Consider the following 14291-nt stretch of genomic DNA (forward strand, 5'->3'; position numbering starts at 1 on the left):
CTCGCTCACTGACCCTCCTCGTTTCTCCATCGACTCCTTCTCACCGATTCTCTCTCTCTCCCTCTTTTTCTTTCCTGCCTTCTTGTCTTCTTGGGGACCTACTTAGATCTGATAATTAGAGGCTGGTGGGAGGTGTGAAAAGGTGGAGATAGGGAGAGTGACAGAGAGTAGGCCGCGAAGTGGGAACAGTGAACGTAAAAGCCCTTGGCATAGTTTGAAGCAAGGGAGGAGGGAGGGTAAGAGCGAAAGAGAGAGGCCCATAATTATAGCAGTGTAAGGTGTGAAGATGAAGAGGATCTTCAGTTTTCATACACTACACGTATACACACACACACACCTTGTGGTTACCAAGAGCTCCTCTTCACTGGCCTCTGTTTTATCATCTCCTACAGAGCCTCGGGCAAAGACACTCTCCCGCTCTGTTCATTTTCCCTCCTGCCCGGCTGATCCTCAGCTTGTTTCTATCCTGCTGTTCAGTTCTCTCCTTAACGTTTCCCCCCCCCCCCAAATACCTCTCCTTCTTCTCTGCCTGCATCTCTGTCCTTGCTCTTAAAAGGAACATTGCAATTTATTACAACTTGGGGTTTTTATTAATAGTAATCAATGTGAAATTGCCACGATTAAGTACGACCGGGCAACGCAGTCTTTATAGGCCAGATTACCTTTATTCTAACCACTTTATTCAAAGATAAAAAATAATTTTCCTCTTTGTGTCATATTTTTATTCTCAGTTTGGACATTTTGTCTTCACTCTGCAAAGACTCATCGGACTCCTCAGCAGTCAGTGCTTGTGTATGACATTGATTTGTCTATGAATTGAACACAAGCGCCTCTCCCTACCATTCCAGTCCAATATTGGCAACTAAGAGCCATTACTGCCTCTTTAATAAAATCATCTTGATCCCTTGATCAATACGTTCCTGGCAAATAAACTCCAAGGCATTGATCACCACGGCACAGACACAAAGTAACTAATGCAAGGATGTTCTAAGGGTGATACAAATTTAGTAAAATTAGTATTTTTGGAGTGTTTTGTATGTCCTTACCAGCTGAATATATTAACAAGAGGCTTGGCAACAGCTTGTGATATGAACATGCTGTGTTGTAGACAGAAGAAGAAGAAAGCCTGTGGTTTTCATCAGACAAAGAAAACAGGAAGTGTCCTCAGTTTCAGTTGCTTAAGGTGAGGCTATGTGTGCACTTGGGACGGGGGGATTGCAGTTAGAAACGGGGATAAATATGCGGGTAAAGAACTGTTTATTGTGTAAACAAGCACAGCCTGTTCATTATAGAACTGCAACAGTACCGGTCAGGAATACCTTCTGGCTATTTATTCAGTGTAACCGAGTGAATGGTCACGGTCTTTTGTCAGTGAGTGAGCCTCATCAGAATGGCTAAGTCCTTGAGATGTGTGGAGGGCAAACCGGGACGTGGCCTTGGTTAATGTGCCAACAGGCAAACGTCTGATCCATGTGCCCATATCATTGCTGGCATGATTAAAAAGGCACCCACTGTACGCCCAGGCATAGCTTTAACTCTGTCCTGCCATGCATACTAACAACAGGCTCAACCAGTAGGGAGATTTGCCTGGCCTCCATCATTTGCATAGCGTTGAGGGATTATTCAGATCACTGCCTGAAATCCCTTAATTGTAATAGTACACAAAAAAGTAATCTGCAGCAGAAAGAGGCCATCCCATTTTCACGGAGCAAAGTTGACTTGTTGCCCGTCGTGAAATTTGGGAATGATTCTTATGGATAGCCGTGCGTGTGCCTGCATATTCTCATGCTTGCATGTGTGTCTAAATCATTAACTCAAAACGGCAAAACCCAAAAAATCTGGCAGCTAATACATGACCTTGGATTTGAGGGGTTAATTAAAAGCAAATTAAAAGTCATTAAGCCTGCAAAACACCTGCTTCTTCTGTAACAACACGTCCAAAAAGGGATGTCATTAATGTGCTAATACCAAATCCCCTTTTGCTTTATTTATGGTTTTCTTTTAGTCAGCAACACAATAGGAGAGGATCCACACATTATCATCCTCAGTCAATATTGACCACCAGCCCCGGACTTAATTGGAAAAGTAAACCTGCAAAGACTCGGCCCTGACTAAGCAGAAGGTTCAAAAGGATAATGGAAATTGTGGAAAAAAGAAAATAATATTGTCTACGCAGGTTGAATGGCTCACGGGAGACATGGGTGGAATAACACAATTGGGAGCAGACTGCTCATCAAAGGAGGCAATCTGACTAAGCTTGTCGCTGTCCGTCGCGCAGCGTCTGCCAACCCAGACGTGAGCACCGGTGATCTTCATCATAGCTCACCTCGGGCAAGGATTAACAGGCCACTAACTCCATGAAAAAGCCTCTCCCTGAAAAATACCGTGAGTTGACAAGAGTACAGGCCGCCAAAAAACTGTATTCAGATAAACACAGGCAGAGATATACAGACACATACTGTACCCACAGGCGCACACCAGAGGTTACACACATACATGGGCACATACCCAAACCTTCCTTTACCTCCCCTTGCTCTGCGCTGAAGGCCGTTAACTGTGGCAGTGATTCTAAATCAAAGTGAGACCTCTTCTCACAGGACAGGGGGAGTGGGCGGGTTTAGGGGGCATTCGCTGAACGTACCCCCATCCAGTGAGTGGCTTGTCCTCTGCAGCAGAGCGGCGTAATTACGGCGGGCTCTGCTGCGACGGGAATAGAACTGGCTGCCAATACTATTGATAATTCACACAGACTAAGCTGTCGCGGGGAACAGGGATGGGCAAGAGGAAATGGCTCCGTTTTATTAGTTTTCACTGCCCTTTGATGTGCAGTCAAGAGCGAGACATGCCAAGAGACTCATGCCAGATGGAAGCGCGACAGCTGAAAGGTGTCTCAATCCTTTTAACATAACTCTCTTTACATGTGAAACCGAGAAGGATAGCCATTAGTGTCACATAGCCAAACCTTGCCTCTCAATTTATTTCACCATGTTTTATTACTTAGCTGGCGCAATCCAAGGAGGCCGGCTGGAGCTGAGCGGCATTAAAAACTATGATATAATGGGACGCTTGGACTTTGTCTTACTGGGCTACAGTTTGAATGTCTTTGACTCACCAAGCGACAACTCCAGAGGGGGGTTTTGGTGATTGAATAACTTTCCATATCAATAAAGAAAAAAAAGTAAATCAAATACACACTTTTATTGCCACCTCTCGCTGAGGACTCACCTCAGGCTTCTTGACTCGGCCCTCCTGGAAGGAACATGTGCGAGGGTCGTGGGTACAGTCGTGCCTGTATTTGCACCAGTGGCACTGGTAAGGACTACTCACACATGACAGACATCTGAGTGGAGAGCAGAGCAGAGGTGAGACAGCGTTGTGAATTAGTATTGAACAGCAGTGAATACGCTGGAGAACAGAGGCTCAATATGCCCTACTTATTTATGTATACAAAACAATTTCCAACAGTTTAAGAATCAATGCCAGTTTTTTAATCAATACGAAGGGATTAGTATTATGACAAGCCGTGTGCTAGAGAGAAGTGCTCTAGAGAGCTATAAGTAAACACAGACTTACGACTTGTGCACGCTGCAGTTGTAGAAAACAAAACTGGTGTTTGCGAATGCCAGGCCTGTCTCCTTGGACTTGAGATAGAGCTGCACGATCTGATGGTCACCTAGAGAAAACAGATTATAGTTCAAATGAATAGTTTGACGCTCAGAGGTAGACAGAGTGTTTTGTATTCAGGCATAAAAATAAAAAAAAAGAAGAGGAGAAAAGGAATGATAACAGAAGAAAGAATTGCTTTTGTTTCAGAAGTCATAAAATCAACCCGTTGTTGACAGTTTCATTCAACTGAAACAAATAGTAGAAGCAATACAGTATTATAATGGGAATGGATGTATTTCACTGCTACCTATCAGGTAGACACTTTTAAAGAACCCCTGCCTGCTAATCTTTTTCATTCTCTTGTTCACGTATCCTTTTTCGGAGTCTAGTCACATTCGATTTTTCCCATGAAGAAGAGATGACTGAACCACTTTGAGCCACAAGTGCTCAGCCTGTTGCTGAGGTAAAGGCAGTACTGTTACCTGGTACAGAGGGGGGGGAGTAGAAAGGTTTTGTTGGGTTAAGATCCCCTATACCTGCAGCCTTATAAGAGACTCTAAAAGTTGGTGCACAAGCATTTCCCTTGGGATGAAAAAATATTCCCCCGGAAAAAGTCTTTGAGAGCGTCTTTGACAAGGTAAAGGGGGAAGAAGATGAAACAGAAACCGTGTGTGTAAGTGCGCGTGTGTGAGCTTGCACCTCTTGTGTATTTGGTGTGTCCTTTTGTCTGGCCCTAATGAAGAAGTTCATGTTTAATTCAACAGCACATCCACACACACACACGTCTAACTGCTCTGTCTCGAACACTAGCGATGTACGTCTCTCTCTGATCCTGACTCCATCTCTACACACAGGTCTCTTCCCGCTGCCTTCCAACACTGCGACTCCCTCTTCTCCCCCGTGAGTCTTTTCCATCTCTCTAACAAAGAAGGAATCATTCATCAATCACAGTAAAGCACCGCTGACAACGGATCTGTCCTAATTAGGCCACCTAAATGTTACCTTGAAGCCTGCTAGCACTATCTATCTATCCCTCCCTCCCTCTCTCTTCACTCCATCCATCTCTCCTTTCTCTCTTTCAACCCAGCTTGGTCTAATGAGTACTAGTAAAAATGAACATTTTAAATATAGGCAAAATGTGGAATATTTTCCTGTTTCTGAAACAGCGAAAGTATATAATCGTGTACGTTTGCGGGCGTGGGAGAAGCATAAGATGGGGAGGAATGCTTCATTTGTGTGTGTGTCCCAGAGCACATATTTACACATCTGTGTTTGCACGACTTCAACATCACCAGCTTTACATGTGGTTGACATGGCACAGATCAAACAAATGTTTTTTAATTCCCCAAAGCACCCTCAGGCTCCCTGTCAGCTTTACCTATATACATGTGTGCCGTCTATCTGAGGATTTCTTAATTGCAGTGGTGTCGTGTATTAGCTCATGGCATTGTGTGTGTGAAGCGTCTGTTCACGTGGGTGCACTGACTAAATGAAGGAAAATTTGAATATTCATGCATATGTACAGCTCAGGCCTACAAGGTCTCACCAGCACTGTAATTTACTTTACTGTTTTTGGGTCCGATATCTACATTTCCCCGCAAGCGACAAACAAGCAAGTGTGAATACCATTTCCTTCAGAGCCTCGACAGCAACAGTGGTGGCGTCGAAAAAAGCCCATTAGTGAGCATTCCTTTGTATGTAAATATTGAGCATTATTGATGGATCACCATCTTTTTCATTATTCATTTTGTCCATTTGTGGAAGTATGGAAGGAAATGGCATCTTCATTATTTCAACATGAGGACACATTGAGGGTTGCTGATGAAGGATTGCCTGCCCGGGGACAGGCCGTCCCAGACGGGGGGGCCGTGTTCAATTAGACCAGGCTTAGCCGACCACAGGAAGGGGAGGTGAAGAGCAGGGGAATTAGAAAGAGAATATATATATATTTTCCCTTCTGTGCTTGTGGAATGAATATTCAGAAATGTTTTGCCTCTTGAAAGGAATGGAAACAGTGGCATTGTCTGCGGGGACTGTGAAATCTCCAGGCACTAAATTAGCCAAAATACTGTTGCAAAAAACACTTAGTTGTGCAGCTTGATATTCTCCCTTTTACAGTGAGGTTAACTCCCATCACTCCCTCTGGAGCATATCCACTTTGAGTGAGGGTAGAGAATAGATCCCACAGCAGCCTAATACCTAATGTTCATTCAATTACTAAACATGTCCTAGGGCAGAGCTCCAAGGCCCACTGAGTTACTGATGGCAACAGGAAAACAAAAATTCAAAGAACACTCTTAGCCCTAGGACTCGCATGCTTCTGACTGAAGGGAAAACATCCAGATCAATGTGTGCTTCCCTGACAGAGATGTCTGTTGGTATTCAACAGGTGCACTAATGTATATTTCCAAGATATCTTTTTTAATAATATAAATAATGACATTTTGACAGGTTATCAGCAGGCTTCCTCTACATTATCAGAGATGTTGATGTCACGTACACCGTAAAAAGTGTTCATGATGCAAACATCAAATCTAATGCCAACAGTGTAGAATCATCCTCTGGCTAGTATGGTATCGTATATATTTCCTGATCTCCTGAGTTTTGTTGCTTTCTGGCCAAAAGAAAAGGTGACAGTAGTTCCACTCTTACCTTTGTCAACGATAATCCGTGGCATCTCTTTCTCAGCGGGGGAGAAGCACTTGATCCGGTTTCCCTCCACCAAGCCATTCATCTCGGCCAGATCCTCAAAGGTGCAGTTGACACCCGCAGAAAGTTCTGGGACATTATGGGCCTCCAACACCAGCTGTAGCAAGGGGAAGACAGAACAGCGTCAGTATTCTCTGCAATATTGTGGTAAATATTCTCTTTACAGCAATTGCCTGGGCTGTAATAAGAAATTAGATATAATCTCATGACAGTGATTAGCAGCTCTAATATTATGGTAAACCATATCAGGAGAAAACAGCATGTACTGCAGGGAGGATTCAGTTACATTTCAATGACTTCACATTGGTAACGGCACACAGTGAAAATCAATCATCATTTTCATATTGATGAATTGATGAAGCGAGACCAAGTGAGATGAACAAGTTAGATTTGTCCCCCAACTGTGATTACATTGCTGAGATTCCCGCACCAGTTTTGGAGCCCAATGTGCACTTCAAACATGACTATATCCTGCTGAGGAGACGCACAGCTGCAAGTTCTGCACAGGGTAATGATCCATCCGCAGGGAGACCCTTGAATGGGAAGTTAATGTATGAACAGCCATCAGATGCATCCTGCCCAGACATCAAAATAAGAAAACACTCTGACGCAGTAAGATATAGATTAACTTAAAACTAGAATCAGTGTCATCTTAAAAACCCATATCTGATGGCCAAAAGCACTACTACCTTCCTAGCCCCCCCCCCCCCCCCCATAATGCAGAATAAAAGCAGAAAGTTAAGTGGATGGTTGAGGAGATGAGAGGAGAATCTAGAGAAGAGGACAGAAATAGCAGGAAGACTGAGGTCAGCATATATAGGCACCTGGACATGCAGGTAAAAGTGGACTCTCTGTGACTTAGAGAATGCAAATCTTTCCTCTTCATTTGAAAAAATGCTGCGTCAGCTCTCTCTGCACCTCAGCAGAAATTTGCATCAGGTGGAGCAGGAGGTAAAAAGAAAAAAAACAACCCGTCCTTGAATAAGAAGGAAAAAAAAAAAGAGGGTCGTGGAGCCAGGTGGAGTGGGGTCAAGACCAGAATATACATAATGATGGGAAAGCGTGTCTGCAGCGGGCCTTGCTCTGGGCATTGATTTGAGGCAAGTCCATAGTACACTTGTGATGTGAGGCTGAAAGCTGCCTCAGCGGCAGAGAAGGGCTGACCTGCGCTGTTTTTATATTGCTGCTTAATGAAAAGAAGGTGGCGTGGGTGTGAACAGATACACAGCTTCCCACATAAGACGGACAGTGCACGACCGGGCTTCCATCTCTTACACATCCTCTATCTCACTTGCTGCTTACTCTCCCTCTCACCTTCTACTTCTGCTCTGGCTTTAAATCATTTTTTTTCCTTTTAAGGAGGGAATACAGCCAGACCTTGAGTTTCCTCAATTACATGTAGAGTGGTCATGGCCAAGTCTAGGCACAGCAGGGCTGCATAAATATGAAAATAACCTATTCATTTTAAGATCCTCCATACTTACACACACTGTTCAGTATTTTATTCTTTAGTGTAGGAAACAGACTGTAGAGACGAACATTATTGAACTTATCTACTTACATTACCAAGTACCCCCTGAATCAGTTACACATTCTTTAATATAAAGTCTAAAATCAAACCGTATGCGAGTTGATTAATGACTTTGATGATTTACAGCCATTTAATTATCTTTGTTTGTGAAAAGTGTCTTCTGTCATGCTATAACAGAAGACACTTCTGTCTTGTTTTAAACTTATCTATTCATTTAAAGTCTTATATAATAGCTATACTGTCTCACTAAACACAAATAGAATCATGACAGCATTACAGTGGCATTTCTTATTTCTGGTTAAATGTTTGTATTAATTGTGAAAGAAAATGTGGTAATTGGTTGTGATTTCAGCAGTGGAGTGTCTCTGTTTCATTCGAGACCTGCCTTGGCTTATCTTCCCAACAAATATTAAATAACACAAAGGTCAAGGAGGAGCCCCTGTCTGTCTAGCAGAAGCCTCTGCCCTGCAATCAGTTGGATGGGAGATATGTTGCACAGCCGTTGGGTAAAGCCTGCTCGCTGGGAAAAGGTTAAACACTCTCTAAAGGATCAGGCTTGAGCAACATCACACACACACAGACACACACAGACACACCCCATGAATAGCATTAGCGCGATGCAGAGGTGTACCTCAGAAAATCAGCACCTCTCATGTGACCCTCGGAGCAACACGGGGGGGAGAATAGTTATTCAGGCTTGACCTTAGAAAATCATATTGGATATTTATGCACTTAAGTCTTTGAGATTCAAAGCCATACAGGAAATGGGAATTGAAATGGGACATCACTTAGGTCACAGGGATTTTCATAACATTCCACGGAAACTCCCACGGGTCTTTGTGTAATTTATTTCCCTAAAATGCAACACAAGCTTAATCAGCTAAAAAAAAAAAGAAGTATAGAATCTGTATACCATATCAGTGAAAATGACATATATCACCTTCTCTCCGAACAGATAAGCGTGGACAGACACAGAAGCCGCTGAAAGGAGGAGTTGCAAAACTATGGAAAAATAACCACCTAACAAATGTTTGTATTTCTCTGCTGAGACATATTTTGTTCCAGTGCATCACAGCTCCGTGCACACTAATCAATACACTTCAGCAAAGCAAACTAAAACAATAAAGACCCTTAAATCAGGCAGCTGTGTTAAAATGAAATGTCTGGGGGGAAAACTGTTAACATTTAGTTGCCAACAATCACAATAGACACAGCTGAGTTAAATTCTTTGGGAGAGTATTTCACTGGACGGGACCGTTAGTTGTGAGGTCGGGATTTGAAGGACCCATGTTGGCAGGCAGTAAAACGATGTAAAGCAGGATTAAAGAGTTAACGCGGCCTACTAATCAGTATCTAGAGCATAATTACATCGCATTGCAAATTATGCTTGAGTGTGTGATATTGTCAATCTGCCAGACAAGATTTTCTCACTAGCAACACATTGAGCTAGCCTCACCGTTTACTGCAATATGGCTCCACTAAAATAAATGCTCGCTGAAGTGTTTGTTCCTTATTGAAAGGAAAATATATTAAATCTCCTCTAATTGAAAAACATTCTAGCCTTCACACGGCACAAGAACGAAGCATCACAATAATACAATAAGGTAATGACAACTATTACCTATTACACTTTGAAGGAAATGGGCTCTGAGAGTGTAATTTATTAAAGAGTAAAGAATATTGCAGGAGAGGAAATGTATGACGTGGCAAAACGCTGTGCGCAGCCTTTGGAGAACAAGTCATTGATTCTCTTTCAGTGTAGATGAGGAGGTAGTGCGTTTCTATCCACTTACCGTGACACTAAACTGGGACACTGAGATGTTGTTTGGGTGGACACTGAGACGCACACACTGCTTGATGTCTGATGCAAAGCGACGGGGCTCTGATGAGCGCTCGCATTTCTCCTTTCTGGTGCACCTGGAGAAAAAAAAAACACAAGAGCGAGAGTGTTATTCAAGAATGAAAAATGCACAAACACACACACACACATACACATGCATTGACTTCGTAACCTGACCAGGTCTTACTCCTTTACACCTGTTGGCACCTGGGGAAAAAGAGAATGTCCCGCCGCTCCCTGACAGACGGAGTTAAGACACATTTATCATATTTCCTCTCTGGCAGTGTGCTGGGCTACAGTGGCCGGTGAATGGAGAGACCCGGTCTCCGAGGGGCGGGAGCAGCGGCATTTAAAACAATGGTTGCTCTATATGTGGAAGTGGAGCCGCTCCGTTGGGAAAGAGGTAGGCCTCGTCTTTGTAATGCCGTCTTAATGACTGGCATTCATGGGCAATGCCAAGTGCAGGTGGAGATGTGGATGTTGGCGGGGGGGGGGGGGGGGGGGGGGGGCAGGGATGGATTCCTCCACCTCTTAATACCAAACCAGGTGGTCTAATCCAGTCCAACAGTGGTTTGGGCAGTTGGGAGGACCGGACCCTTTGTGTTGTTAAAAGGAATTTACTGGCTCCTGTTCCAAACAGTATCCCTCGACTTATAGCAGGGTAATTCCCTGTAGTTTGAACTAAATGGATTTGTAAGTGAGGTGGGTATGAGAACTGCAAACACTTTAGAAAGTTTTTAAATGCATTATTACAGCGGAAGTGAAAGACAAAACACTGATGAAGCCCGGAGTCGTTTATAAAATGTACGTCCAGTGAGACATTCGGTGAGAAGTCAACCGGCCCGAAATGTGATATAACCTCAACCGTCTCTGCTTCTCTTCCCACAAACCCTCACACTCTTGTTCTCATCTAATCCCCTCATAAAGTGTAATCCCCTATTGGTTTAGACAAGAACTTTCTGTGCATTAACAACCTGGAAACACCACAGAGTGTCCTAAAACTCCTTTAGAGAAACAAAAGAATGAAAAGAAAGAACAAAGGTCGTAGTAAATGAAAGAAAGACCTTCGAGGTGGCTGATGTCTGAGACACAGTAATACCTTATGCAGCAAGACGCTTCTAATCCAGAGTTGGACACATTGAGGGAGGGAGGGGGGTGGGGGTTGACCTGACATGAGTATTGTAAAGCTAAGCGGCCTAACGTGCCGCAAAGAAGACAGACATAAAGAAAAAGAAAGGAAATAATCTGTTTGAGAGAGGGAGAGAACAGGAGGAGGGGTAAATAGTGCAGGAGAGAGAGAGAGAGAGAGAGAGAGAGAGAGAGAGAGAGAGAGAGAGAGAGAGAGAGAGAGAGAGAGAGAGAGAGAGAGAGAGAGAGAGAGAGAGAGAGAGAGAGAGAGAGAGAGAGAGGGGGAATAAAGCAAGAAAGATTTAAAGGAAGGCAACCATTGTTGGCTTTCTGTGAAGCTTTCACTGCTAAGCCGGTATGAGTAGGGGTTTAATCGCTTCGGGTTCCTTTGTGCTTCTCTATCACTCCTGTCTGTTCCTCCTTTTCTAGCACTGATTTAAGAAGACCACATGATATACGTACCCGCAGGCAAACAAAACCCACACAATGCACACTTTCACCTACAAATATACAAGTTTGCTTCCTTTCATACCCAGAGGTCTGTTGTTCACACCGATGGATAGTAAAGCTGCAGACAGATGCTAAGCAGGACGCTGTCTGCGTTTTCGTTGTTGTGACTATTACTATATTGAGGTTTCTCTTTGTGCGTGTTGCTAGACAGTGGAAGTCTGTCTTGTTTTGGTGGAGAAATAACTCAAATGTCATGGCAAAAAGACGAGGAGAAATTTTAGGGTAGTGCGTGTGTGTGTGTCCATGTACAGTGTCTATGAGACATAATTACTCTGGTGAAATTTTGCAGCCCACAAGTTTTATCATCTGCAATACAGTTACAAGCCAACTAGAAATAATGAGGCAGCGTGAGATGATGAGTGCAACAATTAGACCTGGCATATCTGGACTGGGGCCTGTTAATACATAATCATTAGAGAGGGTGTATCAATCTGCTCTAAAAAGTGGACGGGGGACAATTTGTTTAGCTTGTTATGCAAATGTGAAGCGGACATGAAAATTCAACTTCAACAAAGACCATCAATCCAAAAGAAAAGACCAGTAATTGCAACCCCTTCTGGAATCACTGCTTCCTTATTCACTGGAGCGTGTGTGTGTGTCTGTGTTCAGCTCTTCAGCTGTATCATCCCAGATTACACATCGAAACCAAATTAATCTACATGTAAAAACAAGGGATCTCATATTGTACTTTATTTAAGATTGAATCTTTAAGTGTATTACACAAAAAACAATATCATATTTGATATTTCTAGCATTTTGCACCATTAGACGACAACGTTTCAGTGGGTGGGGGCAGGTCCATCATGCCCTGTGTTTATGGAACCAATATCTCGTACCATTATCTGCTAAATAATGACTTCATATAGATTTCCAGCTTTTAATGTACACATTTTACTTTCCTTAACAGGCTCAATTTCAAATGTCATATAGCTAGAGGTGGTATTGCAAGCCAGTGAAATGTATTGCCAGTACCTGGGTGGCCTCTGTTTATCTATGAAGATGTCATTTAGCCCTGCAGGGACTGTAAGTTTCATCTCCTTCTCAGAGAGTCAGAAGGTCACAGGCATGCTGGGTAGGATGAAACAGCCAACAGGTTGATTTATTAACTTCCACATCCCAGACACGGACCATACAGACACTGTGACTCAGCTGGAAGTAGGAGGCCTTTTCTTCTCTGTGCATGTCTCTGTTTCCATAAGGATCAGACGACGGACACCGCTGCAGAACACGCACGGTTCTCTCATTCAATTCAATGAGATCACGCTGCAATGGCGCAGTGCAGAGTGGGCTAAACTTACAAAACAAAGGGCATTCCAGTGGGGGGAAAAAAAGACTACTTTTTCTGAAGCTTAATGCAACGCTATCCGACAACACACTGTTATACAATAACAACATTTGTCTCAAAGGATTATAGTTTGGTGTTTAAGGTATTTGAGAAGCCTCCAACTGGACTTTCTGGTTTTATTTCATCATCTAAATATAAAATATAAATATACCAATGCAACTCTTTGACACTAGTTTGATTCCTTCTTCTGACACACCCGCCAAGTGTATGTTCATTCTGCTGTATACACCAGAAACAAATACGTACCGAGCGTTTTACTTTAAGAAGTGCTCCTGCATCCCGACTGAATCGCTCACCATGTGTAAGCCATGTACAGATATTGATTTGGATTAATCGAAATGTCCACACCCCTGTGAAGGGGAATTTATGTTAGCTGCTCCGGCTGATTTGGAGCTTCAGTGGAAGGATATTGAAGATAATGCCATCCATGGTTTAGCTGATGTAAGAGCTGGGTATTATCAGAGCAAAGCACTGGATAATTGTTTTCAATTACTATCCAGACAGACCTTGAAAGAAAAAAAAGATTGCATCATTTGTACCAATATGAAACAATCCCGCCCTTTGTAAACATCAATGAATAGACTATTTAGAGGACCCTAGAAATCAAAGAGATTTAGATTTCAAATAACAGTCACAAAAAGCCCGACTGGGGCAATCTTTTTTTTTTCGTGGAGAATTAGATGTCCAACATCTATTCATTTGGTTTAGTAAACACCGCTGCTGTGCCGAGCCGTTTGAGTGACTGGCAATGACACATTATGAGAGAGGGAGCTGAATGGATTAGATTGGCCCTGAATGGAAACTAATCTGTACTCTTGTTTCTCCCAGGCCTTTGATAAGGTGACACAATTAAGAGTGAGACCGAGGACTGGGCACAGAAGGACTTTTAGCCACTGCAATCACTGCCGATGAGGCTGTCGCAGGCATTCAAACCTAGCTGGTCTGGTGGATAATATATATTATCGCACAACATTTATCATACAGCTCTTGAGATGATTTCATTGACTGCAATACAGGATGATCCTATTATTCTGTGCAGCTTGTGCACACAGACTGAACGATATCGATAATCACCAGCAAGTGATGAAAACAAACAAGCAAGATCTGTAACATGCATATGATCACTGACAACCATTCATTCTTTGATTCATAGTTTGGGTATGAAATGTGCAAATGATAAATGACTAAATAAAACGTACAAAGTGAACATTTTTAATTCAAAATACGAAAGGAGAAACTTTAGAAAGAGCGATGAAGTTCACCGCTCAATACAAACAAAATGTCATGTAATAAAAAATGAACACAAAGTCCGTGTCAAACACCGACGGTGTTCTTTGCTATTTTGAAGGTAAAATCCCAGGCTTGATCCCTTGTAGTTGAAACTAGTCCAGTATCAGTGGGGCGCAGGTTGCAGGGCTCAGGGGAGCGTGGAGAGAAAGAATATACTAAAGAGAGGGTGCAGATGTATCTGGCCATGTGAGACTTCGGGAGTAATGCATATCTAATGTGAGGCACAGAGAAGGTCAAACAGGCTGGGAAATGAAAGCTATTAAATTCTCCGTAAGCCAAAGTCCGGCAATTCTCAGCTCTATCAAGTGCCCATGTCACTGGAGGAAACAAAC

The 14291-nt window shown here is 43.0% G+C and overlaps 1 protein-coding gene across 1 annotated transcript in view; it reads right to left on the reverse strand.

Moving 5' to 3' along the window:
- plxna4 (plexin A4) overlaps positions 1–14291 on the reverse strand; it is a gene marked incomplete at its 5' end in the record, with an annotated part of 189046 nt that overhangs the window by 52331 nt on the left and 122424 nt on the right. The window contains 4 exons of the mRNA XM_079183979.1: positions 3226–3340; positions 3574–3673; positions 6259–6412; positions 9640–9763. Of these exons, the coding sequence (XP_079040105.1) occupies positions 3226–3340; positions 3574–3673; positions 6259–6412; positions 9640–9763 (493 nt within the window). The remainder of the gene's footprint in view (positions 1–3225; positions 3341–3573; positions 3674–6258; positions 6413–9639; positions 9764–14291) is intronic.

The sequence above is a fragment of the Pholis gunnellus genome (assembly GCF_910591455.1).
Source record: "Pholis gunnellus genome assembly, chromosome: 22".
NCBI lineage: Eukaryota > Metazoa > Chordata > Actinopteri > Perciformes > Pholidae > Pholis > Pholis gunnellus.